We start from the raw sequence: 24,636 nt of genomic DNA on the forward strand, positions 1-24,636 counted from the left end.
TTGCTGAACAAACTTAGCTGTGAACACTCTTCTGACATACTATGCCAAACAGGCAAGAGTTCTTTTATGACTATAGACAGGTATTTTAAAAATCTATATAGCAGTTCCTAAAGTTAAACACATTCCAAACAATACCCCAAACAATAAGGAATTCAGTAAGCAAGAAATGAAGCCAATAGAATATTGCCTAGGTTTGGATTACACTCCAAATCTAGCTGTATAAGAACTCAATTACAGTAGACATGCACTTCTTTCAGAAAAACAAATCATGTTTAAGAGAAATGAGAATGTTCAGAAAAAGTAACAAACAGTAATCCTGTGAAGTCAAAAACCAAAAGAAATGAATGCGTATTTAAGAAATGGAGAACTAAACAAGACAATTCATTTTTAAAGTATGAAATACCTCCTCAAAGCTATGACTGCATTCTTCATCACACAATCGAACAATCAGAACTGGCCAAACTAGCATGTTTTGTAGTAAGTATTATAATTTAAAACTATTATTTTTAAAATACTGCTATTTTACCATGAGTCCCCTTCGGGGTGAGAAGGGCGGGATATAAATACTGTAAATAAATAAATAAATCAAAGAACTTTATTCTTACTTGGATTTTCAACATCCGTTATCTATGATTCTCCAAGTGCAAGAAAAAGGAAACCCTGCAATTTTCTTTTGACTTACATAGAAACAAACACTATAGGTACCTTAAAGAGTTGAATCCACCGCTTCTGTTCTGTCTGGATGCACTGTTGCATTTCTGTATTTGTGGTAACACCAACACTTCTGAAAGCTGCAATGTATTCTTCTCGAACTTCTGGTTTTGTTTCTGGGTATGCCAATTTAATTATTCCTAAGCAAGCATCTCGAAGACATCGTGATAGTATTACCAGTTCTTCCAATGTAAAAGGCATCATTGATGATTGTCTTTGGCCTACAACTATGCAAAACACAAAACACATACAGGAAATCATTCTTGCCCTCTTGGTCTCAACCTAGGAAATCTCATAATTTGAATCTATGTTAATTAAGATACATGTTTGCATCTTTTTTTCAGTGCAGTTCAGAATTAGGTATGCTATTTGACTAGAATTAGGCTAGAGTTTAAATTTTGCTCACCAAACCATACTACAGACTCTGGCTCATGCTTATCCCTCGTTGAGTGGTCTAACTGTGACTTGTTAAGTCATAAGTTATATAAGGCTTTTTAAAATCTAAATCTAGACACAAATAACAATAATTGTTCCTTCATTTTCAAGCAGTAACATAAATCAAAGAGGAAAAACACAGGTGGAGGGAATCTTTCAAAACAGTATAAAAGTGAGGGTTTTTTAATCTAAATAATTCTTGGAGAGCAAAAAGACTATATAATTATTCTAGCATAGTCACTCAGTATGTCATACGGTAAAAATATGTTTACATAAGATGATGCTCTTACCGTCTATGGGATCACCAAAGAATTCAGTATCATGTATAGAGATAAGCGAGTGACTAAACAAGGAGCTGAAAAGGTAAAAGAGAGGGATGATCCGACTAGAATCTTCTAAAGACATAGGTGAGCCACGTGATATCACCTGAAGGAGGGGCACCATCGACCTTAACAGAACAAAAGACACAGATCTGTGATCAATTTAGACATATAACTGGGAAAGAGACTTTGGAAGATTCTATTTTATATTCCAGTATGCAAGAACTGAAAATTGATGGAATATTTATTTATTTTTTATTTACAGTATTTATATTCCGCCCTTCTCACCCCGAAGGGGACTCAGGGCGGATCACATTATAACACACATAGGGCAAACATTCAATGCCCATAAACACATCAAACAGAGACTGAGAGACACACGCAGAGGCAAGTTAACCTTCTTCTGAGGGGATGTTCGATTCTGGCCACAGGGGGGAGCAGCTGCTTCATCATCCACACTGACGGCACTTCCTCATTCCAGGTCGTAAATTAGTTAATCTTGCCTCCCCACTTTATAAGTGGTACCTTATCTCCTACTTGATAGATGCAACTATCTTTCGGGTTGCTAGGTCAGCAACGAGCAGGGGCTATTTTTTATTTTTAATTGACGGGTGCTCACCCCGCCACGGGCTGGCTTCGAACTCATGACCTCATGGTCAGAGTGATTTAAGGCAGCTGCTCAACAGCTGCGCCACAGCCCGGCCCCAATGGAATATTTTCCATTAGAAAAAAAATTCAAATTATTTCAAAAGGATACAAGATATATTTGCCAATAATTTATCCTGCAGAACTGACTCAATTGAAACAATGCTGATATTTTACATGTCTATTTATATTTTATCGATTGTTCTCAAGTCAGTTAGTATGCAACTTTATCTGGAAGCAAGACTTACTACTAAAGTATTAAAACTGTCAAAAGCTAGTGTAACTAGTGTAACAATTCATAAGGATCTTGGTCTTAACTACCACTTTCTAATTGGAAAAGGGGAATATGTTGAAGTTGAGCCAAAATAGAAAATAGATTATGATGCTGATTTCAGAGCACAATGGTAGTTATGTAGGTCTAACGGAGAGAACTACTAATCAGCATTTATTAAGCCAAAATATGTTGAGAAAGTAACAAATATAATTCCACTTGTTCAAGTTAATTTCTGCCAAAATATGCTGTTGCTAATTTACAGCTGAAATTCTACCAAGGGAAAAAGGACTGTCACCAGTTAAATAAACTTTGACTGATCAAGGAGAAAGATTTTTGAATGTCCATATAACTATTCGACATTGATGAAGAGCCAAAATTTTCTAAGCACTATACAGATACTGAAAGATAACACAGCTCTAGCTCACAAGTTCACAATCTAAGAAATATCATACAAAAGAAATAATGAGGATGGAAAAGTATGCACCAGAGTAGCAGCTCTCACTCTGGCAGGCAGATGGAGCGAGGTTGGCCTTCCCTTTACTTTACTATTCTGTTCTTCCTGTAAAACAGTGGGTGTGATTTCCCAGCATCTCTTGGTCCCCTAGCTGTGGCAAAAGTCAAAGTGACAAGCATATAATCCTTCTTAAGGTATCAAGCTATCCTAACATCCTCTACAAATCTACATCCATACAACATCAACAAAGAAAAGAAAATATATAATTACATCCCTTCTTTCATTCAACAAAAGATCCACAAAGTAAATGTCACCATGCCCATCCAAATGAGAGAAAAAGAAAAATTACATATATAAGAAATAGCTGAGGAATATGAAAATCTTTAAAGTAGTTTTACCAAAAAAAATCAGACACATATATTTTACAGCATAATATGTTTTAAAATTAAGACTGAAAGATTCCAAAAAAGTAGAACAGCAAAGCAAGCAAACAAACAAACAAAAAAGCACAGTATAATTTCCTTATCCATTGTGGTATATTCCAAGCTCCCTCACAGGATAATAGTGAACCCTATATCTTGACTACACTTGAGCTGGAAACATACCATATAACCACACTGAAAGACCCAGTGGAGGCAGAAGAAATTTTTTCTTGGAGTATGGGTGAAACCATGGATATCAAGCTGTGGACAGTCTCCATTTGTCTTCAGCAACCAATCAAAAAACAATCATACCCAGTAAATAATTGGGAAGACCACATTTACCAATCAGCAAGGCCAAGCAAGCATGACCGCACAGAGAGAGGAAAGAGAACGAGCCAAGAGGACAATGCTGGCCTGAAAAATGTCGCACAGTCCCATCCCATCCCTCAAAAACTGTTGTTGACAATTTGCATGTACTAAAATAATATTAAGAACTTTTGGAACTGTGCACACACAATTCTAAAGGAAAAAAAACAGAATTCTGTCATACAAGGCAGAAGGAATATATCTCAAGAGAGTACTTGGCATATTCAGTGTGCATGGATACTTAAATAAAAAGTAATTTTAAAATAGACTTGTAGTTTATTTAAATGCCAAGTACCTTTTAGTCAATCAGAATGCTTTTCAAATGCTGCAGCTCTATTAACTGATAATTCACAACTTAGTGTGAGGTAATAGTACAGTTTTTCTCTCCCATGACATTATTTCTCTCTGCATAGTAACACGTCTCTATATATATTTCGATTTTTAAAGAGAGCAATACTTACCCAGTAATCATTCGTGTTGTCATTGAGGAGATTAAATACCAAAGATGCCTCAGGAACCTGGCATTAAAAGCTAAGCTATATAAAAGTCTAAAGTAGAAAAAGAAAAAGAGCACTCAGAAGAAAAAATCCCAACACACAAAACATGACACAAGTCTTTTAACTTTTCTGTCAATATTTATTGAGAAGCAATATTTATGAAATATTATTTTCAAAATTAGTCAACTAGTCTTGTTATGCACTAAAACAGACTGTTTTAAAAAATGAAAGTGCTCATTTGTCATACCAAAACTAATCAGAGGTGATCTGCTTAATTAACCTGTTCCTCGGTGTTTCACCAATCATAACTGAGCCATTCCAAATTTGATGATATATAAACCTAGGGTTATTTTAAGAAAGTAGAATACTTTCAATTATGAACTAAATACTAGATGAAAACCAAGGTTGTGGAAACACCTCCTAAATATTTTTAGGATTCAAACATGTAAAAACTGTTAATATTCTGCTTGTAAATTCCTTTTCATTCATATATTTTAGCACTACTCCACATGGGATGTTGGGGATTGTGGTTTTTCCAGACAGCTGCCCACCTAAACTTTACAAAGCATGTACCTCCAAAAAAGAAGGGTCCACAAAATCCACGAATCTGTTTCTAGTGGCATATTTAATGTTGGTTCTGACTAGAGTGCCCTTGAGGATACTTGTAAGTTTACAATTCTTCTATAAAAAAAAGGTTTAACACCCTTAACAAAGGAAAATCTATTACTGTATCATTTCCTATAAATGTGTGATAATTTAATAAATAAGATAATCTTTCTCAACACATATTATCCTAAAATGGCATTACCCCAGTTTGTAAATAATAGTTCCCCACTTGTATTATTTGTACTTTACAATAAAGACTTCAATAAAAAATGAACATCACTGGATACTAGGTCTGTTTTAGTATTATTAGAAGTATTTCTTGTTTGAAATTTAAATTTAGCTAATATTTTAAACCTTCAGACTCACCAACTGCAAGAGAATAAAAATATCTAACACGTTTTCTAAAAAAATAAAACACAGAATGGTGGGTGATGAAGTATCACTCATCACTGCTAGGGTTGCAGCAACCCTCTTCATAGTATGACATATCTATTTTACAATTTTAAAATCAAAAGATCATGTAGCTCTGTCCCTTTATACAGAAGTCATTTATGTGAGCTCTACAGCTTCTCTAAGCAGCCATCTAATTGTTCACAAAGGGTACATGATTTATATTTATTTGGCAGAAGGGTATTTTGCCAAATTCTTTCTGGTGCAAGGAGGGAAATTAAATGACCCATTAAGCTTTATTTAGCTGAAGCACCGCTATAAGTTAATTAGTTAAAGGGAAGATTTTCAGTCTAGGTTATAAATCGGGTCCAGTTTCCCACTGAGACCATTTAAGTTAATGAAGAGAATACAATAGAATGAGACAGATGCATACAGTTGGATAAAGGTCACTACAGCAGGGCAGCATATTTTGACACTTCCTTTAAACTGGAAGGTGCCACAGGTAGAAGGTAACAGATGTGACTGCAATTACAAGAGATTAAGTTAGCTACTGGTATACAATTGTAAATGATTGTAGCTTTTATTCTAATGGCCCTCTGGGATTTCTTCTCTGAACAGGCATAAACATCTCTCTAAATATTTAATTACTATACCATGCAGATTTTAACAAGAAGGACTTTCTTTCCTGGTATGAATAATAATTTCATGACACATTTTGAAATGCTTTTACAAGGTGAAAATCATTTTGCATGAAGCTGTTATCTCACGAATTTGCAGCATTTTATCAACTACCTCATGTTTACAAAATACACTTGGCGCACTTTGCCCAGTTCATTTTTATGATTTTTATTTTTGTGTTTAGATCATGTTTTATTAATGCTTATCATTTTATCCTTATATATTAATGTTTAAAATTTTATAATTATGTGTGGTTTTGCCATTTGATGTGTTTTATGTTGTTATTGTTTTTACCTGGGCTTGACCCCATGTAAGTCGCCCCGAGTCCCTTCGGGGAGATGGAGGCGGGGTATAAAAATAAAGTTGTTGCTATTATGATGATGATTATTATTATTATTTACTTATGTCCCCAGAGATGCTTTATATTCTAGAGTCCTATCTTCCCATTGTAATAATAATAATAATAATAATGTGTCTATTACACAACAGAAGGATAACAGGATTACAAGTTTATTATCAAGCTTCAGACAGACCCAAATTTAATTAATCAGCCCCTCCATTTTCTCGCGGGTTGAGAGTCTCATGAAAGTAGAAAAACTGTGAATATCTCTAGCCACCCTGCAATATTTTACACATCACACTAATACTTGTACTGGTGGGATGGCTGGGCACAGAGTTCCCTCACTCACCTGGGCAAGAGGTGTGAAGTTCCTGCAGGAGAGATTGGAGAGCATCCCTCCTCATGCTCTCCAATCCCATCCCATCCCACCCCCTTCCCCTACCCACCAAGGAAGTGCCTGATGTTGGTAAAGGTGCAAAATCTTAATAGTCAGGGGAAGAAAGAACATTCAGTCTCCTGGACTAGTTAAACTGGTAACATCATTAAATGATACAAAGAACATTACAAAGTAGGTAACTCATAGTTGCAACAGGGCACAATTATTAAGAGTTGAAAAGGGAACTGGGCACCCATCTCATTCATTGTGGACACAGTAAGGAGACAGCGAAGGTAGAGCGGGAATTACAGCGAACAATTGGCAGTGTATGGCTCTCATGAGAATACTGTTGCTTATAGATATCTGTTTCTAGATAAAAATAGGCATTGTAACACATGAGCAGAGTAGAAACAGCTTTCACATGTACCAAACTGTATTAAAGATCAATTTATTTAAGAAAACAAAATGTCTTCCCTTGGGGCAACAGGCAACCTGCACAACCAAATCGTAGCATGGTAACAAAAAAGCAAAGAAAAGATGCTCGCCATTTTTGCTGAACGCCCTTGAGGTTTCATACCTTTTCATTACACATGCACTCAAAAGGTATACTTTACAGATGAAGTAGTCAATTCTCATTTTAGATTTTAAGCCTGATATTCCCTGCCCTCCTTATATCCCATACCTATGCTGACACAAGGCAATAAGGTACAGATGAACCTTCCAGAATTCTTCCCTTTGTTATCCTACCAAGGTGAGAAAAATAGAGAAGTAGATCCCTGGTTGTAGGGTTGAGTTAGAGTGAGTCATAGATAAAGACTGCCAATTTAATACACACACATTCACAATATCAATTCAGTTAACCATCTGCATAATCTGGAAGCAAACCAGTAAATTACTACTAAGCACTGCAAAAAGTTAAGAACATCTCCTTGGAGGAAATAGGAAGTGTAATACAATTAAGGCTATAGAGCATTCACTAATTAAGCACCTTTTCTATACCATTCACCAATAAACCAAAAGTCAAAGCAATGGTGCATTTAAATCCCGTAATTGCTATTCAAAGCAACAGACCCTTTGCAATAAAGAAAGGTATACAATTCAGCTTCTACTATGATCTCCAGATCTCACATCCTGCTCTAATGCAATTAGGTGACAAAGAACTAATTACCCTAATCAAGTGATCACCATTTCACTGACATCTTACTTCCTTGAAAAGCCATAAACACCAGTAGGTTAAACAAGGCACTGCCAATTAGTTTTCTTTACCACTGTTTACAAAGCAGTTTGAACTAATTGTGGTTTACAGCATTCCAAAAATACCAGATACATTTCTTCCCAGCAACTTGGCATTATTCACTCTGCAATTACCAGTTATATAATAATACTAAAACTTTATTTGTACACTGCTTTATCTCCCCGAGGGGACTCAAAGCGGTTTCCAACATAGGTGTAGCATTCAATTACCAACACAAAATTGTACAGAATAACCATTATAAAACATAAACATAATACCACTGAAACAATCATACACATTTAGAATTTAAAAGCCAGTTATAAGGTGTTCAAAATTATCAGGCCACAGCTGCAACATGCACATTTTTAATTAAAACTAATAAATCTTTATTTATATCCCGCTTTTCTCCCTCAAGGGACCCAAAGCGGCTTACAACATATTAAAATCACACAGACAAAAATCAGAGTACATCAATAATATAAGCATAATAGGATAAACAGATTAAGAAAACAACTACAGTATTCATTCAAGTTCATGAGGCATCATATCGAGACATTTTAAGTCACATGTTTACATGCTAACCCACCACCACTTTATCTCTTATGCATTTACTATTTTATGGAAACTCACATTTTAATTTATAACTTCAATCCTCCTAATAAATCTCTTATTCACTAGCCTCTTATATATGAAGGCTGTGATTTTATAGTTTTCTGTGAACATCCATCACCTCTCTTGAAATGCAGTTATCAATACTATTTACAACCTTTAAATTATGTGCATATGGTTGCTCTTTGTTATCTACTGTCTGCTTAAGCTCACAAAAATTGCATAATTATGTGTACTCTGGCTAAAATATCTGTAAATCTTCATCTTCCTATTATATAAACAGTGCAACTTGAAATTTTCAGAAAGCTTGTGGCATTTCATTTTGAACTGAATATGAACAGTCCAGTCCAAAGCAAGCATGGCCTTTATCTAACAGACATATACTTTCATTATATGTTACTAATACAATTTGGTAAAACAGTGAGATACATTTTATACTTTAAATGTTCTGGGATAGTTTTTTTCATGATAATGCATTAGACACTTGAGTTTCTGGTATAAGAAAAGACTCACTTGAGGGTTCAATCTTTAAGTTTCTAGGCAGCAAGCTTTAAACTAACATCAAAATAAAATGAAACCAATATCCGCACTGAGTCCCTTCAGGAGATAGGGCGGAATACAAATAAAGTTGTTGTTGTTGTTGTTGTTGTTATTATTGGCCAGCTATCACTAACAAAGCACTACACATACATGTGTATGTGTGTGTGTGTGTGTGTGTGTGTGTGTTTTCAGCTTCAACCTACAATACCCTTTAGCACTTGCCATATTAGCTAGGACTGATATTACTGTGAAGAATTCACAAATCTTTTGCACTTGCCTGACTTTTGGCACCATCATTCGGTGTTGCACCATTAGTGTGTGGCAGATGGAAGCCATTAGGGTGAAGACCTCTTCACTAGCTGAATCCCTCCAAACCATATTTAGCAGGGTGTTTGTCTGCTGTTTAGTATCCAACTTGGAAAGACATTCGTCAGTTATATACTGGACTGATATTCTTCCATCTCCCTGTAATAAAAATAACTTTCACATTTTAAAAATAATCAATTTTCAACATTTCAGTCTACATGCTCCTAAACATTCATTTAAAAAATACTACATGATGATATGAAACTATCATATGACTGATAAATCAGAATTCCAATTTATAAATCTATACAAAGAAAAGGAAGGCTTTCAAATACAACCTCACTGCTGATCCTTTTGAACAGCCATAACATTCTGAGCCCCCATTAGAATTCCATTCTCTTCCATAATAAATCACAATACATTATGTAGCCACCTGTGTAATGTTCTACTTGACTGCCACTGAGGTGCCTAGCCCATATAAAACCTTTTGTAAGCAACCTGCAACAAAACACCTGGAAACTGTGCAATGAGGCCTATATCTACACTATTCAAACACACAGGGCTAATCTTTTGTGCTCTTCACTGAATGCAGATATACCTGTAAACAGACCACCTGTGAACAGAGCCAAAGTAAACTTAAATTAAGAGTCTATTGGGTAATATATTTCATTGATAAAAAAATGCAGAGTTATAGCACAAGATACCTGCTCTAATTTCACTGTTGTCATTATAGGATTTCTTTAATATCCTGATAATAGTAAATGGACATGTTTGAAGACATGGAGCTTAAAGTCTACTTGAGACAGACCATGGACTGTGTTCTCTTTAAAATGCTGTGTTCAATTCTGGATTACATATCACAAGAATTCTGGCCATTGCTGTGTATCAATAACTGGATGATGTGCGTGTGATGATATAAAACTACTCATTAAGTGTTTCACTAATGGTGCCTGCACTATCTGTCTAGCCTAGACTTAGAAGGCATAATTCTAGCGAGTGGTCTCTTTCCTAAAAGGATGATTTCAGAAGATACTATTGGTGATTTCACCTCTATCTTATTGCCTGCAATGTACAGAGTAACATATGGTTCTATTGTATCTGTAAGTTTTCAACATCTGTTGAGAGAAGTCATCTAGAACTTCAGGTTTGACATCATTAATCTACTGAAGGCAGGAAGTTCAACTTCTTTTCCCCACCAAGAGTATTAAGAAGGCTTGGAACAAGTACTGAATTACATTAACGGATGAAGTGGGAGAACAATCAGAAAAGGCTCTGCAGGATGGGAAGCCAGCTGATCTGGTTTAAATGTATACAACTATCCTGGATGGAATTGGACAGGCCTTAAAGTATCAGCTGCATCACTTGTGGAGCTCCTGATTCACTGCTTTTTGGTGGCAGTAGAACTGATACAACATGCAGCTACCAGATGCTCGTGTGGATAAGAAAATCTGAATAAATGGCATTAATTGTTCTAGTTACCAGTTTCTGAGTCCAATTCAAAAGTCATGCTTTTAATTTTTTGTAATCACAGCCGGTGACTGGGTTCTGAAAAACCCATTTTAATACAGATAATTTTTCATGGCCTCTCTAATATGTGGTGTTGAGAATAGTCCCACTTGTATGCAAGAGCTTTCCTAGTAGCAGCCCTGAGACTTTGGAACTCACTTTCAAAAGAGTTATGCCCCCTCTAACTACTACTCTAACATTTAAGTGAATCTCAATGAACTTCCTTTTCAAGGTTTTCAATGACTGACAGCATACCAACTTGTGGATGAAAAGCAGCTTCATATGAGATCTCCTCCAAAATATAACCTCCTCCCTTGATTTTTTTCCATATTTCACTTTGGAGGATGTACCCCTAGAAATCATATTTAAAATGCTTGTAATAAATACTCACAGGCATGGAAGTTGTCTTATTAATTTCTTCATCTTCAGAGTCACTAGTTGAATCCTGACAATCTGAACCTGATGTAGATACGGGTAACTGAGAAAGAAACATCTGGAGTACCCGCAAATACACTAGTAGCCCTTCTTCAGAAAGAGATCCTATATAGGAAAAGGTAAATACATAGCAATGAAGCACTGAACAAAGATCACCTATAAATTACTTTATCATGATTTTTAAAAAGTTTATCCTTTCTTTTTTAAGAAAATGAACAAATCCAATGTTCAACATAACATCCCAAATTATAAAATACATGTTGCATCCAGATAATCGTATCTAACATTAGATCCCACTAAAATCAATAGGGCAAGTTCTTGACAACTTAGATCAAATCCCAATGATTTCAATATTGATATCCTGCTTGATATATGTACAGTAGGGTCTCACTGATCCAAGCTTCACTTATCCAAGGTTCTGTATTATCCAAGGCAGTCTGCCTTTTAGTAGTCATTGTTTTTGTAGTAAATGTTGCAATGTTTCGGTGCTAAATTGGTAAATACAGTAATTACTACATAACATTACTGTGTATTGAACTGCTTTTTCTGTCAATTTCTTGTAAAATATGATATTTTGTTGCTTAATTTGTAAAATCATAACCTAATTTCATGTTTAGTAGGCTTTTTTCTTAATCCCTCCTTATTATCAAACATTTTTGCTTATCCAATGTTCTGCCGGCCCATTTATCTTGGATAAGTGAGACTCTACTGTATATGGGAAAATATGTGAGAGCTGTAAAAAGAATATGGTTGCAAGGATGCATGACATACTCAATTTTCAAACCTTCTAGCATCAAAGATATCTTTATAAAATGCCTCAAGAACTCACTATTGCTACTAAAGAACTAAACAATAATGCTGGACTCAGAAGTCAGAACACACATTTCATCAAGGGAACTATAATACAGCAAATACTATTATTACTATTGGTTGTTTCTAAACATAGGACTCACACAAGGGAACAGAACTCATTGTAAGTGGAATATGGATATGCAACTGACCTTTCCAGGTCTAAACAATATGCTAAAGAAAAACACACCCCTGGATCATGTTCTAAGCATCTGAAAGTGATGCCAGGGGGGGGGGGGGGGGGTTGTATGTGTGAAAATAATTACACTACTGCCCAGAGAATATTACATTTAAGTTTGTGTGTTTTTCAAGTTCTTTAATTCAGTGAGGTCTTCAGGTTGTAATCTTCCTGCTGTGATAAAAGTTATGACAAAATGGGTTCAAAATCAGGAAAGCCTATATTTTCAAATTAACTAAAAAAAATTAAAGGTTTCTGGGTGCCCTATGACCAGTCTATCTCCATTAAATATAACATCTATATACACTGCTATGAGTCCTCTGAAACATGGGCCAAAGGACCATAATAGGAATCATGTTTCATAATGGTAAAGCACTAACATTACCAACACTTTAGATCTCAAGGGAAAAAAGCAAGGTTCAAATATAATAATATCAAACAACTTCATTGTCTGAAACGCAATATCCAACAAACTGATACCTATAAACATATTTTGTTTACCTAAGTATGTTTCACCAGCTGTCAGGACAAAGTAAAAAAGCCAAGGAGCTCTCTCACTTTTCCTTGAACGCCTGCTTTCTGTTAACAATAGTGCATTCAGAAAAAGTTCATAAGGGAAGCAAGTCTGCACATCTGCAAGTGCTGGAATGATGAAATGGAATATCTGGTCTGTAAAAGGTGCTGCCAGAAACTCATCTGTAAAAGCAGCAAAGATCTGTTGCCTGCAGCAGGTAAAGAGATATTTCCGTATACAAAAAATGTCAGCAGTTTTCCAATAGTACATTCACAATATAATCAATTTACAAGTCTTGAATATATTTCCCTCATTCTTCCAAAAATATGTTGCTGATTATTTTATTCATAGTCAATTTTTCCCATTTATTTGTTTTAAAATTTGCATCTCGATTTACCCCCTTACTTTCATGGGAAATGCAGCTGAATATATTCAAAATCCTTTACATATTAATATATACATATTGAAATATAAAGTGGTTAAACAAGTAAAACACAAACTAGAACAGCTTAAAAGTCTTTAGCAATAATAAATAAAATTAGGAAAAGCTGATCTAATAATCCTATTGAGCGTTTTGTTTGTTTTACTTAAAGCAGTATGGCCTATCTATGGATCACTATATTAAGTAGACACAATAATCTAGCATGAGCAAATAATGCTATTCAAATGCTTACCTGGCATCTTCAGGACAGGAGATATAATTAAAGTGCAATGGCTTCAGAACATTTTCTAGCAATATTTTTGCAATAGGAACCCGAGACACATCGGAATACTCAATACTTGATGGAAGCTTGTTATTTATTAGCAAATAAAGCGATCTATAGTATCCTGAAAAGAAGATAAAATTTAATTTATTTTAAATCATACACTTAATGATAAACATTTTAATGTATTTCAGAACCACGGGTACATCGCCTATAACAGTGAGTAAAATAAGTCTTCCAGCATGAGAAAGAATATATTTTGATTTGAGTTTATCAAATGCATCTTTAAATATAGGAACTGAAAAGTGACTATCAATGTAATCAATATGCATACTTAATCACAAATCCTCCTCAGCTTCATGTGTATTTCTTAGCATATTTTAGACTGCAAGCCTTATATTAATAATTAGCTCTCTCTATCTACAAAAAGAAACTACAAAAAGGGGGAGGGAAGAACAGAAATATGTAATGTAGAAGGAATTATTTTTAAAACATTTACTATACAATGTATAAATATCCAATTATTGTGAAAACATGTAATCTTATAAAGTTGCAACATAACTAGAAACAGATGGCAAGCTTTCCTAGATTTAAATATTATTCTGATATCCATAATGATAATTCTCAATGAGCCTGAAAAATATAACTGATTGGAGTTACACATTCAGACTTCAATCAATGCCATTTTCACACTAACCTTTCTGAATCACGTAGTGCAAGATTTGTTCAATTACTGATGCTACCTTGTTAACATCTTGTAAAACAGGCAAATAGGTATTCTCAGATGAAAATACTTCAAGCATCCTCATAGGAAGTGCAACATTCAGACTGTCATCATTGCAGTTCTGTAGCAATCTGACAAAATGAAAATTTTTACTCAAATAGAAGAGAGGCTTTTTTCTCTGCCATATAACAAGAAATATAATTCTAACTTACAAGCAGAAAAATTAACTTTCAGATTTCAGGGTGGTAAAGAAAATGTCAAAGAAAATGACTACGAAACATAGAGTTAATATGTGAGTTAATATGTACAAATGAAATGTAGGTGTTTCCTTCCTTTCAGACATATTAATACCCACATTTTATAGGATATGGATAGCATGAGGGTAACATATCACAACTAATGTTAACAACAACATGCTACTTTTTTCAATAAACAGGAGAATAACAGTGCCTTTTTTAATAAAATAACTTGTCTTGTTACACTGTGAGATTCAACATAAGAAAGAACATTTGTTTTTCCTAAACATTGTTTTAGAGGATATTTTGCACAATTTCAGACTATTTCATATTCTCAGTTTATTTTCTAAAATAACATGGCACTCTTTACATGATAGATGATTAGTAATGCTCCCATTGTCCCAACACTGCATGGCGCGAGTTCTCAAAGGTAAACCAACTGAATGCCAACTCTGGCTGGTTCTACCAAACTAAGACTTTGAGAACTTCTCTGTCTGCAAATGTCGACATCGCCTTGAGCCTTGAGTAAACCAATCATATTCTGCAGTAAACTGCTTTTATTTTTGTCTCCTATTTTGTATTTTACCTGCAGCATAAGCCCAGTAGTCTTTTTATCTGGAAGAGGCATGTAAGTTTGTCCGGGCCATCAAGCTGCTTCACAAACTGAGCATTTTGTTTAATCAAGTTCTGACATATCCATATCTGCAGGAAAGGAAAAATATTAGACACATGTTTTAAAATGATTTATAAATATCCCTGTCTTTTGCAACCTTAATGCTAAATCCATAGAAAGAAATAAGATACAAATGAAATAAAGACAAAGCCTGCTTCTTCTACTCTCTTTGCAACATATTAAACAAGTTGCCAATACAACTGAGAGATCTACACTTTCATTCAAACAATCATTATCTGTCCATCTGCAGGCAAATGCTGAAAAAATCTCCTCAGAAATTAAGTTTAGCTTCAAAAATAAAAGGGAAAATAACAAATGGCATATCCATATCTATAAGAAGTGAGTATGTGCACCCGTAATTTGTAGCAAGGGATTTCCAGTTTACTCTACATGCTGGTCTACAACAATCTTTGGAATAAACAAGCATCTAGTCTCAGCTCTTCAGGAAAGAATAAAAAATGCTTGATTTGCGATATGATCCACTTCACAAGGAAATATTACTGTCTCAGATTACCTAATAATGATCTCACTTCTGAGACCCAGCTTAGACATCCTCTTTGGACACTCTACAATTCCCTCTGTTGCTTCTTGATTCAGAAGGAAGAACTAAACTGGGCAAACTATCGTTGGGTAATGACAAATCAATTTAGTTGTGTCAAAAACAGTCTGACCAAATCAGGAAGCGGCAGTGGAAAACCGTGAGTGTGCACAAAGAAAGGAAGGTATAACCCAATAGCCAATATGATTCAATCATGAATCAAGTCACTGTCTAACATACTACCCTTCAAAATTCATTTGCATACAGAAAATCAACCCTTTATTTAAAAGCTACTTTGTTCACCAAGAGGTACATTTGTGCAATGCTGGACTTTGTGTAAACATTGTACGAAGCACATACAGATTACTTCAACAATTAAGAATTAAAATAATAAAAATATTGAGGAGACTTCAAAAACATCTTAATAAATCCCAGTACTTACTAAACGTTTAGAATCCTCATTGTGCCTATAGAAAAATAGAAGCTGACGAACTAGGAGAGTTAGATTTGATCCATTGGCAGTGGAGAAGCTTCCTCCAGACTGTGTTAAATTAGCATAGCGATCAAATTCACTCCTCTGAATGGCATACTTAAAATAAAGAACAAAACCAGAAAAATGCTCAATATTAAAATAATGCATACATTTTTACAGACCAGCTTTGATTTTGGATGCCTATGACCCCACATACATCAGGTATTCATAAAGCCTCTTCCCAAAATCATGATCCACAGCAAAGCAACAAATCCAAGGAGTAATTTATGTAAGACCAGGAGATGCAAAACTTGATATACATATAGAGGGCAAAGGTGTTTAAGAGAAAATATTGTGAACCTTAATTATTGCATTTTTATTTTTCAACTTGCTGTCATGTTTTGTTCCCTATAACAGGTTCTTCCTGTATTGCTACCCAGCACAAGACATTAATAATGAGGTTTTAATAATATAATAATATAAATGGAACCTGTAACTGTGATTTTCCTGCCCAAAACTGTGACTTATCCTGCCAGTCCATAGAATAAGAGTCTGCTCAAGAAGAGACAGAGTGTCTGAAGTGTGACTTCTTTCACAGTCTGTCATATGGCTGCTACATATTTTCTCCCTATTCCACTAAACAGCAACAACTTCTGATTGCAAAATTTCTCAAGGCTCAATTTATTCTCTACACACTGAGCAAATGTTGGATCTGATCCAATGTCCTGCCCAATGGAAGGAAGGCTAGAATAGTGACATCAGCAACTGTTAGGTTGATCTTATTGTAATCCACATTCAAAAGCAATTAAAAAAAGTCAATCATGGAAAAAGTGCCTACTTGGTGTTTTCTGTCCCTGTACCCTCGAACAAAAGACTGGATAATTATCGCATTTTTCAGTCTTCTCCTTTCTTCCTAAGGAGATAAGGCAAAGGTCAAAATAAAATTTGCTGCATTGTAGTCAACAGTACAAAATATGAAAGAGCTATTGCTGATTCGATTGACTAAACTGGTATCGCCAAAAGCAATATTATTTAATTTTTTCGTTAGCACTGCAGAAGAGTACTAGTGGTACGTTTTGTGGCAGACCAGTTCTGGGCATTTCAAAAGACCTCCTGGTCAATACTATGTATTAGCTAGTTAGGGCAAAAGTTTAAATAAAGTCACACTCACTCACCAGGAAACATTTAATTACGTATAAAATTTCTATTGCATCCACAAGATCTTCTGTGCTATGACAAATGCATAATCTTGCTAGGAGCAGATAACTTCCTTAGATATTACTCTATCACTCTCCCCTGCTATTATTAGGGTTTTTTTCATTATATGTATATTCAGAGACAAAAATTTGATCTGTGATTTCCTGCACAATCCTTCATACTTGGAAATGTTCTTTTTGTTCCTTTGAAAAAGACAGAATTCTAAAATGCCTATTTAGTTAGATAGGCCTCCAATATTTAAGTTGCTTCAAGAATAAAGTCCATGTTAATTGTGGGAGAATTCATGTTTTTACATACTACTGTGACAGAATCTGCTTAAGAGAGTTATGTGAAGAAAAGAGTAGCAAATAAGAGAGATAAGGGAGGGAATGAGAAAGCTTCTGGCAGCAAATGAAAAAAGAAACCAAATGGAAGAAGCAGACTCCAATACAGAGAGTTGCCAGTCAGTTTGGATTGTTATTTTTAAAAAGAAAGTCAACAATGGTATCAGAAATAATTATTCATTTTCCGTATTACACATCTGAATGATAGCAGACAACAGTTATTCTTTGTTCATTGGGTGGATGTTTTATCCAAGAACAGATAAGGGATAATTAGTGACCTATACTGCAACTGACCCATATCTGTAATTGTTTGAAGCCTGACAGTGTTGCTGCCTTTTCAAAATAATTATCTGTGTAAAAGGATACATTCCTACACACATACAGTGCTATATTAATGGGACACGTTTTCTGTATCACAGCCTTGTAAGTAACCCAGCAACAAATTATTTGCTAGTCATAGTTGCTTAGTTGCTTAGATCTAATACACAAAGAACACCCATAGTGATATTTAATTAAGTTACAATGCCAAGTTATAGTTGCAATAACAGTGTTCGTAAAGTGTAAGCAAAAACAAAAACAAAAAAATCACAATCACTGAATCCACATATATAAGTTAAAATGTAGACAGTAGTAATAGACATATCTGACAGAAAATTGTAATAAAGCATAATTCAACAAATTCTCAAAAATATAATAATGGTACACACTACCCTAGTAAGCAAAGTGTGTGAATCAGGGATGTAATTAACTTCTCTCATGGTAAATCAGAAATAAAAAAAAATTAAAGAATTCAAAATCAGATTAACTAAAGAGCCCCTACTATAAGACATCAGGCTGATAAAAGAAACCAGCAAATTGTTTTATAACTTTCTGTATCACTGTGCTGGTACAGCTGTACCAGAATCTTCTATTTTACTTTCTTGCTGCAAATGTTTGCAGCCATAGGACAGGCCACCTGTCTGTCACCATTAAGTTTGGTTCCGCCCCCTGTTCAGGGCTCTGGGAGGGAAGGAGCCATTTTTAAGTTAGTCTCTCTTGGGAAGTTCAGCTGTAGGACATAGACCAGCTCGTCCCGTAAAAGGCTTCCTATTTCAAGAATACCAGGGATAAAGACCTCCAGGGATAAAGAATACCAGGGATATTGACCGTCCCAGGATACAGAACAGCACAGAAACATCTGAAAGCCTCAGCTGGTAGGTCCACTCAACAACCAGACGCACTTGGAGTTGGTAGTGGGTCCCAGACTAGCTAAGCCCAGATAACAGATAGCCTGGGAGGGGTTATAAGAGGGTTTTCACAGTTGTTCAAAGCTTATCGCCTGTCCTGTGGGACAAGACTCCTTGAAGATTTATTATTTGTTCGTCAATAAAGACTTTGTTATTTCTTTAAAGACTTCAAGGCCATCTTTTCAGGAAAACTCCTCAACGACCCTTCTTTTAGGCCCCTGGCTTCCCGCTGGGCGTAAAGCATATGTCCTACATAACAGACAGTCAGTCACAGGCCCAGCGCGTGACAGAACAATCACAGTAGTTTGCCTGAGCTAAAGTAGACTAAACACGTGTACAGCAGGAGAACACATGCTTTGTATTCAGGTGCTGGCATCTGAGATGTTTAAGCGTTACTACCATTAGCAGCCAAGTTGTGATTATGTGAAATGTCACCACTAACTTTCCCACAGTTAATACTAGCCATGTTTTTAGTTTAACCAGGATCTAAAACCATGAGCTCCTATTAGCTTCAGATTCTTCGTTTGCTTTTTCACTGCAATTCCATTAAGGCAAGTTTCTTATTTTAATTTTTCTCACACAGAATTAATGTCAAATGGCAACATCTACAATATAACGCTCTAGTTATACCATACCTCTCGCTTCCGTCTTTCCTCCTGTGTACGATGCAAAAGAGATGCCTTTTCCTCCTGAAACAAAACACAATGTGATGTTTCTAAGCGAACAAATGTATTCGAAATTTTATATTGAAATAGATACATCTATTTTTCTCTAAGTAATTGCTATAGTCATTACATGCTTTTTTTCTCTTTATATGCTTGGTTCCAACACAATAAAACTGATGGGTGCATTAAGTATCTGCCTATTCTATCTTCTTAACTTCTCTACTACAAGTGTAATATTGTTTGTTCCCATTTTTTAAAAGTCATCTCACTTTGTTTAAACAGCCCTGATGTTGATTGACATATCCAATTACTTTAAAAGTCCATACGAATAAATGAACATAACTTTGTGTTGTCGAAGGCTTTCATGGCCAGAATCACAGGGTTGTTGTATGTCTTTCGGGCTGTGTGGCCATGTTCCAGAAGCATTCTCTCCTGACGTTTCGCCCACATCTATGGCAGGCATCCTCAGAGGTTGTGAGGTATGGATAAACTAAGTCAGGAAAGGAAAGAATATATATCTGTGTAGAGTCCAAGGTGTGGCAAGAGTTCTTTGTCACTGGGAGCCAGCATTAATGTTTCAGTTAATCACCCTAATTGGCACTGGAAATGTTTTGTCCCTTGCCTGGGGGCATCCTTTGTTCAGTCAAGTCCTCATTGTGTTGGTTCCCATCTACTGTTTTGATTTTGGAGTTTTGTAATACTGGTAGCCAGATTTTGTTCATTTTCATGGTTTCTTCCTTTCTGTTGAAGTTGTCCACATGCTTGTGGATTTCAATGGCTTCTCTGTGTAGTCTGACATGATAGTTGTTAGAATGGTCCAGCATTTTTGTGTTCTCAAATAGTATTCTGTGTCCAGGCTGGTTCATCAAATGCTCTGCTATGGCTGATTTCTCTGGTTGAATTAGTCTGCAGTGCCTTTCATGTTCTTTGACTCTTGTTTGGGCGCTGCGTTTGGTGGTCCCTATGTAGACTTGTCCACAGCTGCATGGTATCCGGTAGACTCCTGCAGAAGAGAGAGGATCCCTCTTGTCCTTCGCTGACCGTAGCATTTGTTGGATTTTCTTCGTGGGTCTGTAGATAGTTTGTAGGTTGTGCTTCTTCATCAGCTTCTCTATGCGGTCAGTAGTTCCCTTGATGTATGGTAAGAACACCTTTCCTCTGGGTGGATCTTTGTCTTGACTCTCATGGCTTGTTCTTGGCCTTGCAGCTCTTCTGATGTCTGTGGTGGAGTATCCATTGGCCTGTAGAGCCCAGTTTAGGTGGTTGAGTTCACCTTGGAGGAGGTGAGGTTCGCAGATTCTTTGTGCACGGTCTGTCAGGGCTTTGATTGTGCTCCTTTTTTGACTTGGGTGATGGTTGGAGTTTTTATGAAGGTATCTATCTGTATGTGTAGGTTTTCTGTAAACTGTGTGGCCCAATTGTTGATTGGGTTTGCGGATGACCAGAACATCTAGAAATGGCAGTTTTCCTTCCTTTTCTTTTTCCATGGTGAATTGGATGTTTGGGTGGATGCTGTTAAGATGGTCCAGGAACTTGCTGAGTTCTTCCTCTCCATGGCTCCAAATTGTGAAGGTGTCATCTACGTATCTGAACCAAACAGTTGGCTTTTTTGGTGCTGTAACTATCTACAGACCCACGAAGAAAATCCAACAAATGCTACGGTCAGCGAAGGACAAGAGGGATCCTCTCTCTTCTGCAGGAGTCTACCGGATACCATGCAGCTGTGGACAAGTCTACATAGGGACCACCAAACGCAGCGCCCAAACAAGAGTCAAAGAACATGAAAGGCACTGCAGACTAATTCAACCAGAGAAATCAGCCATAGCAGAGCATTTGATGAACCAGCCTGGACACAGAATACTATTTGAGAACACAAAAATGCTGGACCATTCTAACAACTATCATGTCAGACTACACAGAGAAGCCATTGAAATCCACAAGCATGTGGACAACTTCAACAGAAAGGAAGAAACCATGAAAATGAACAAAATCTGGCTACCAGTATTACAAAACTCCAAAATCAAAACAGTAGATGGGAACCAACACAATGAGGACTTGACTGAACAAAGGATGCCCCCAGGCAAGGGACAAAACATTTCCAGTGCCAATTAGGGTGATTAACTGAAACATTAATGCTGGCTCCCAGTGACAAAGAACTCTTGCCACACCTTGGACTCTACACAGATATATATTCTTTCCTTTCCGGACTTAGTTTATCCATACCTCACAACCTCTGAGGATGCCTGCCATAGATGTGGGCGAAACGTCAGGAGAGAATGCTTCTGGAACATGGCCACACAGCCCGAAAGACATACAACAACCCCGAACATAACTTTAATGGTGAAAAACATGATAGCAGTTAAAATAGGAATTCTAGTTCTTCTCAAGGTCAGAAATCTCTGAAACAGATAATGCTGTTAATACTTTTGCTGAACCAATCATACAGACATATTTAAAGAGGATGTAAGAGCCTAAATCCAATTACTAGTACTAAATAGAACAAACTGAATCAATAGGATTTAAGCAAAGGTTGATTCAGTAATCAATTCAGTGAAACTGCTCTAACTGGCACTAACCACTGGATTTAAGACATGGCAACAAAGGTATTTCCACTGTGCAAGCATATTGTAAAGTACAGTACGCTCACTTCTTATGCAAGCATGCTGAATGCAGTTTCAGGTGTATGCAAAGAGTTTTGGATACCACAGTATTACTAGGAGGACCTTGCAGTGCCTACAGAAAATGTTTACTCTACAGCTACAGTATGACTTTCTGATCCAATTCCACATGACGGTCCCAACTTGATGCCTACTTCCTTTGGCAGGAACAATCAAGATCCAGCAAGCTTTAAAAGAGATGAGGGAAATAGGCACAGTTTCCCTATTTCTAATAGAAGTTGCTGGATCTTTCGTGCTTGTGTAGCCATCAAGTCCTCAGAGTTCTGAAAATACAGCTGAGGGTGCAATCTAAAGTTTTTGGTCATTACACAGCACAAACATCTGTCTTCCTCCAACTAATGCCACTATTATTGTTGTTGTTATTGTTGTTTATTTATATCCCGCTTTTTTCTCCATATGGAGACTCAAAAGTGGCTCACAACTAAAAACATTGAAATACAACTTAAAATATACAAATATACAAGTATTAAAACATATAAAATAGCAGCCCCTGTATTTAATAAATTTTCTTCTTTAAAAGCCTGCCTGAATAAAAAGATTTTAATCTGCCACATGAAGGACAGCAGAGAGGGGGCCATTCTGGCTTCCCTGGGCAGGGAGTTCCAGAGTCAAGAGGCAGCCACTGAGAAGGCCCTCTCTCTTGTTCTATTAACTGAGCTTGAGATAGCAATGGGACTGTGAGAATGGCCTCTCCTGAAGATCCCAGGGTCCAGGCAGGTTCATACAGGGAGGTGTGGTTGGCCAAATAGCCTGGACCTGAATCAGCACTTTGAATTGGGCCCGGTAATAGACTGGCAACCAGTGGATCTGCTGCAACACAGGGGTTTGTCTACTCCCTGTAACTCCCCACTGAGCAACTTGGGTGCTGCTCTTTGGACCAGCTGAAGTTTCCAAGCAATCTTCGGAGACTGCCCCACGTAGAGTACACTACAGTCATCCAAACAGGATGTAATTAAGATGTGTACCACTGTGACCAGATCTGGCTTCTCAAGGAACAGGTGCAGGTGGCACACATGTTTTAATTGTGCAAAGGCCCTTCTGGGCACCTCCAATACCTGGGCCTCCAGGTTCAGCGCTGAGTCCAGGAACCCAAAACTGTGAACCTGTATCTTCAGGGCAAGTGTGACCCCATCCAGCAAAGGCTGGGTCCCTATTCCCTGTTCTGCCTTCCGGCTGACCAGGAATGCCTCTGTCTTGTCTCAATAAAGTTTCAATTTGTTTGCCCTCATCCAATCTATGACTGATGACAGACACTGGTTTAGGGTCCAGACAGCTTCCTTGGCCTTAGGTGGAAAGGAATAGTAGAGTTGGGTGTCATCTGCATATAGATGGCACCGAACTTCAAAACTCTGGATGACCCCTCCCAGCGGTTTCATGTATATGTTAAACACCACATACTACCACTTTGTGTCAGAGAAGATTCGAGAGGAAATGGGTGCAGGAAAAGATTTCCTAGTGGGCATGTGGGAGTGTCAAACTGCAGAATACAGTTAAACCTTCTAGTTTCTCAAACTAAATTCAAGCTTTCGCATTTCCTAACAGTAACTTAAGCAAAAAAAAAACCAAACATTTTGGCCATAAAATTGCACAAATTGAGGCTCTTAATCCAATTGATTTTAAAATTGGAAAGATTCAAGACATCAGCTTAGCTGTAAGGCTCATCAGGAAATGTTGGGTACATTTGTCTCTCACACACAAACCCCCCATAGGGTTATTGTAAGAATACAAGAAAGAATGGAAAACTTTGTATGCTCAGAACTTGATATCTTTTCACTCTTTTTCAACATCATCATTATTGTCTGAAACTTTATAGTAGTTTCAAAACTATTGTGGGATATATGCAGTCACCACCAACTTTTTTCAGCAAAGAAGTACTGTCTCTAAGATATTATTACCATTTGCAATTTGATGTCAAAAGAAGTAAAGCACCTACAATGTAATCCTAAAGGGCAAGCCATGCTCTGTCAATTGCCATTCTTATATATCAAGATTTATTCTATCTTCAGGCACAAACAATGTAATATAACATATGTGATCTAATGAGCATGAATGGCTTTTTGCTATCAGAAATGTGTCATTAGAAAAAGAAAGTGCTTCCATAATTCAGCTAAATTACACTTGTAGTACTTTATATATTTCTAGTACACGCATGATTCACAAAAATATGGTTAATGCAGCAATGCATACCAAACACAATTTTTTCATAATAAATATTTTATATTGAAGAAAAAGCATCCAAACAAAAATAACAGCATAAATTTAATATAAATTAAGTTTACAATAATTTCTTTAAAACTGGATATTTGGACAGATTAATCCAGAATGTATATTTAGTGTTCCGTCCCCCAGGACGATGGTTTGCCTTACCTATTGGTCGTTTGTTTGTTTTCCCTCCTTTACATTTTGTTTGAGCCTCTGGCTGCAAAAGCCTAGGAAAAATGGCTTGGAATCTGCAAGAGCTGGCTGCAGTTTTCTTTGCAGTGATTGGTCAAAG

General features: G+C 36.5%; 1 protein-coding gene across 3 annotated transcripts in view; it reads right to left on the reverse strand.

The window, feature by feature from the left end:
• ube3c (ubiquitin protein ligase E3C) overlaps nt 1-24,636 on the reverse strand; it is a 61,753-nt gene that overhangs the window by 25,361 nt on the left and 11,756 nt on the right. The window contains exons 2-13 of one of the 3 annotated variants that reach the window (XM_008112288.3): nt 19,435-19,488; nt 16,871-16,945; nt 16,003-16,149; nt 14,936-15,051; nt 14,087-14,244; nt 13,360-13,513; nt 12,673-12,893; nt 11,101-11,249; nt 9,175-9,362; nt 4,089-4,175; nt 1,437-1,501; nt 706-938 (exon numbers count right to left, since the gene is read on the reverse strand). In XM_008112288.3, the coding sequence (XP_008110495.1) occupies nt 706-938; nt 1,437-1,501; nt 4,089-4,175; nt 9,175-9,362; nt 11,101-11,249; nt 12,673-12,893; nt 13,360-13,513; nt 14,087-14,244; nt 14,936-15,051; nt 16,003-16,149; nt 16,871-16,945; nt 19,435-19,488 (1,647 nt within the window). Of the gene's footprint in view, nt 1-705; nt 939-1,436; nt 1,595-4,088; nt 4,176-9,174; nt 9,363-11,100; nt 11,250-12,672; nt 12,894-13,359; nt 13,514-14,086; nt 14,245-14,935; nt 15,052-16,002; nt 16,150-16,870; nt 16,946-19,434; nt 19,489-24,636 lie in introns of all 3 variants that reach the window. The other 2 variants (XM_003221918.4, XM_016994235.2) reach the window with 2 other exon arrangements.

Source organism: Anolis carolinensis, chromosome 6, assembly GCF_035594765.1.
Source record: "Anolis carolinensis isolate JA03-04 chromosome 6, rAnoCar3.1.pri, whole genome shotgun sequence".
In the NCBI taxonomy this organism is placed as follows: Eukaryota; Metazoa; Chordata; class Lepidosauria; order Squamata; family Dactyloidae; genus Anolis; species Anolis carolinensis.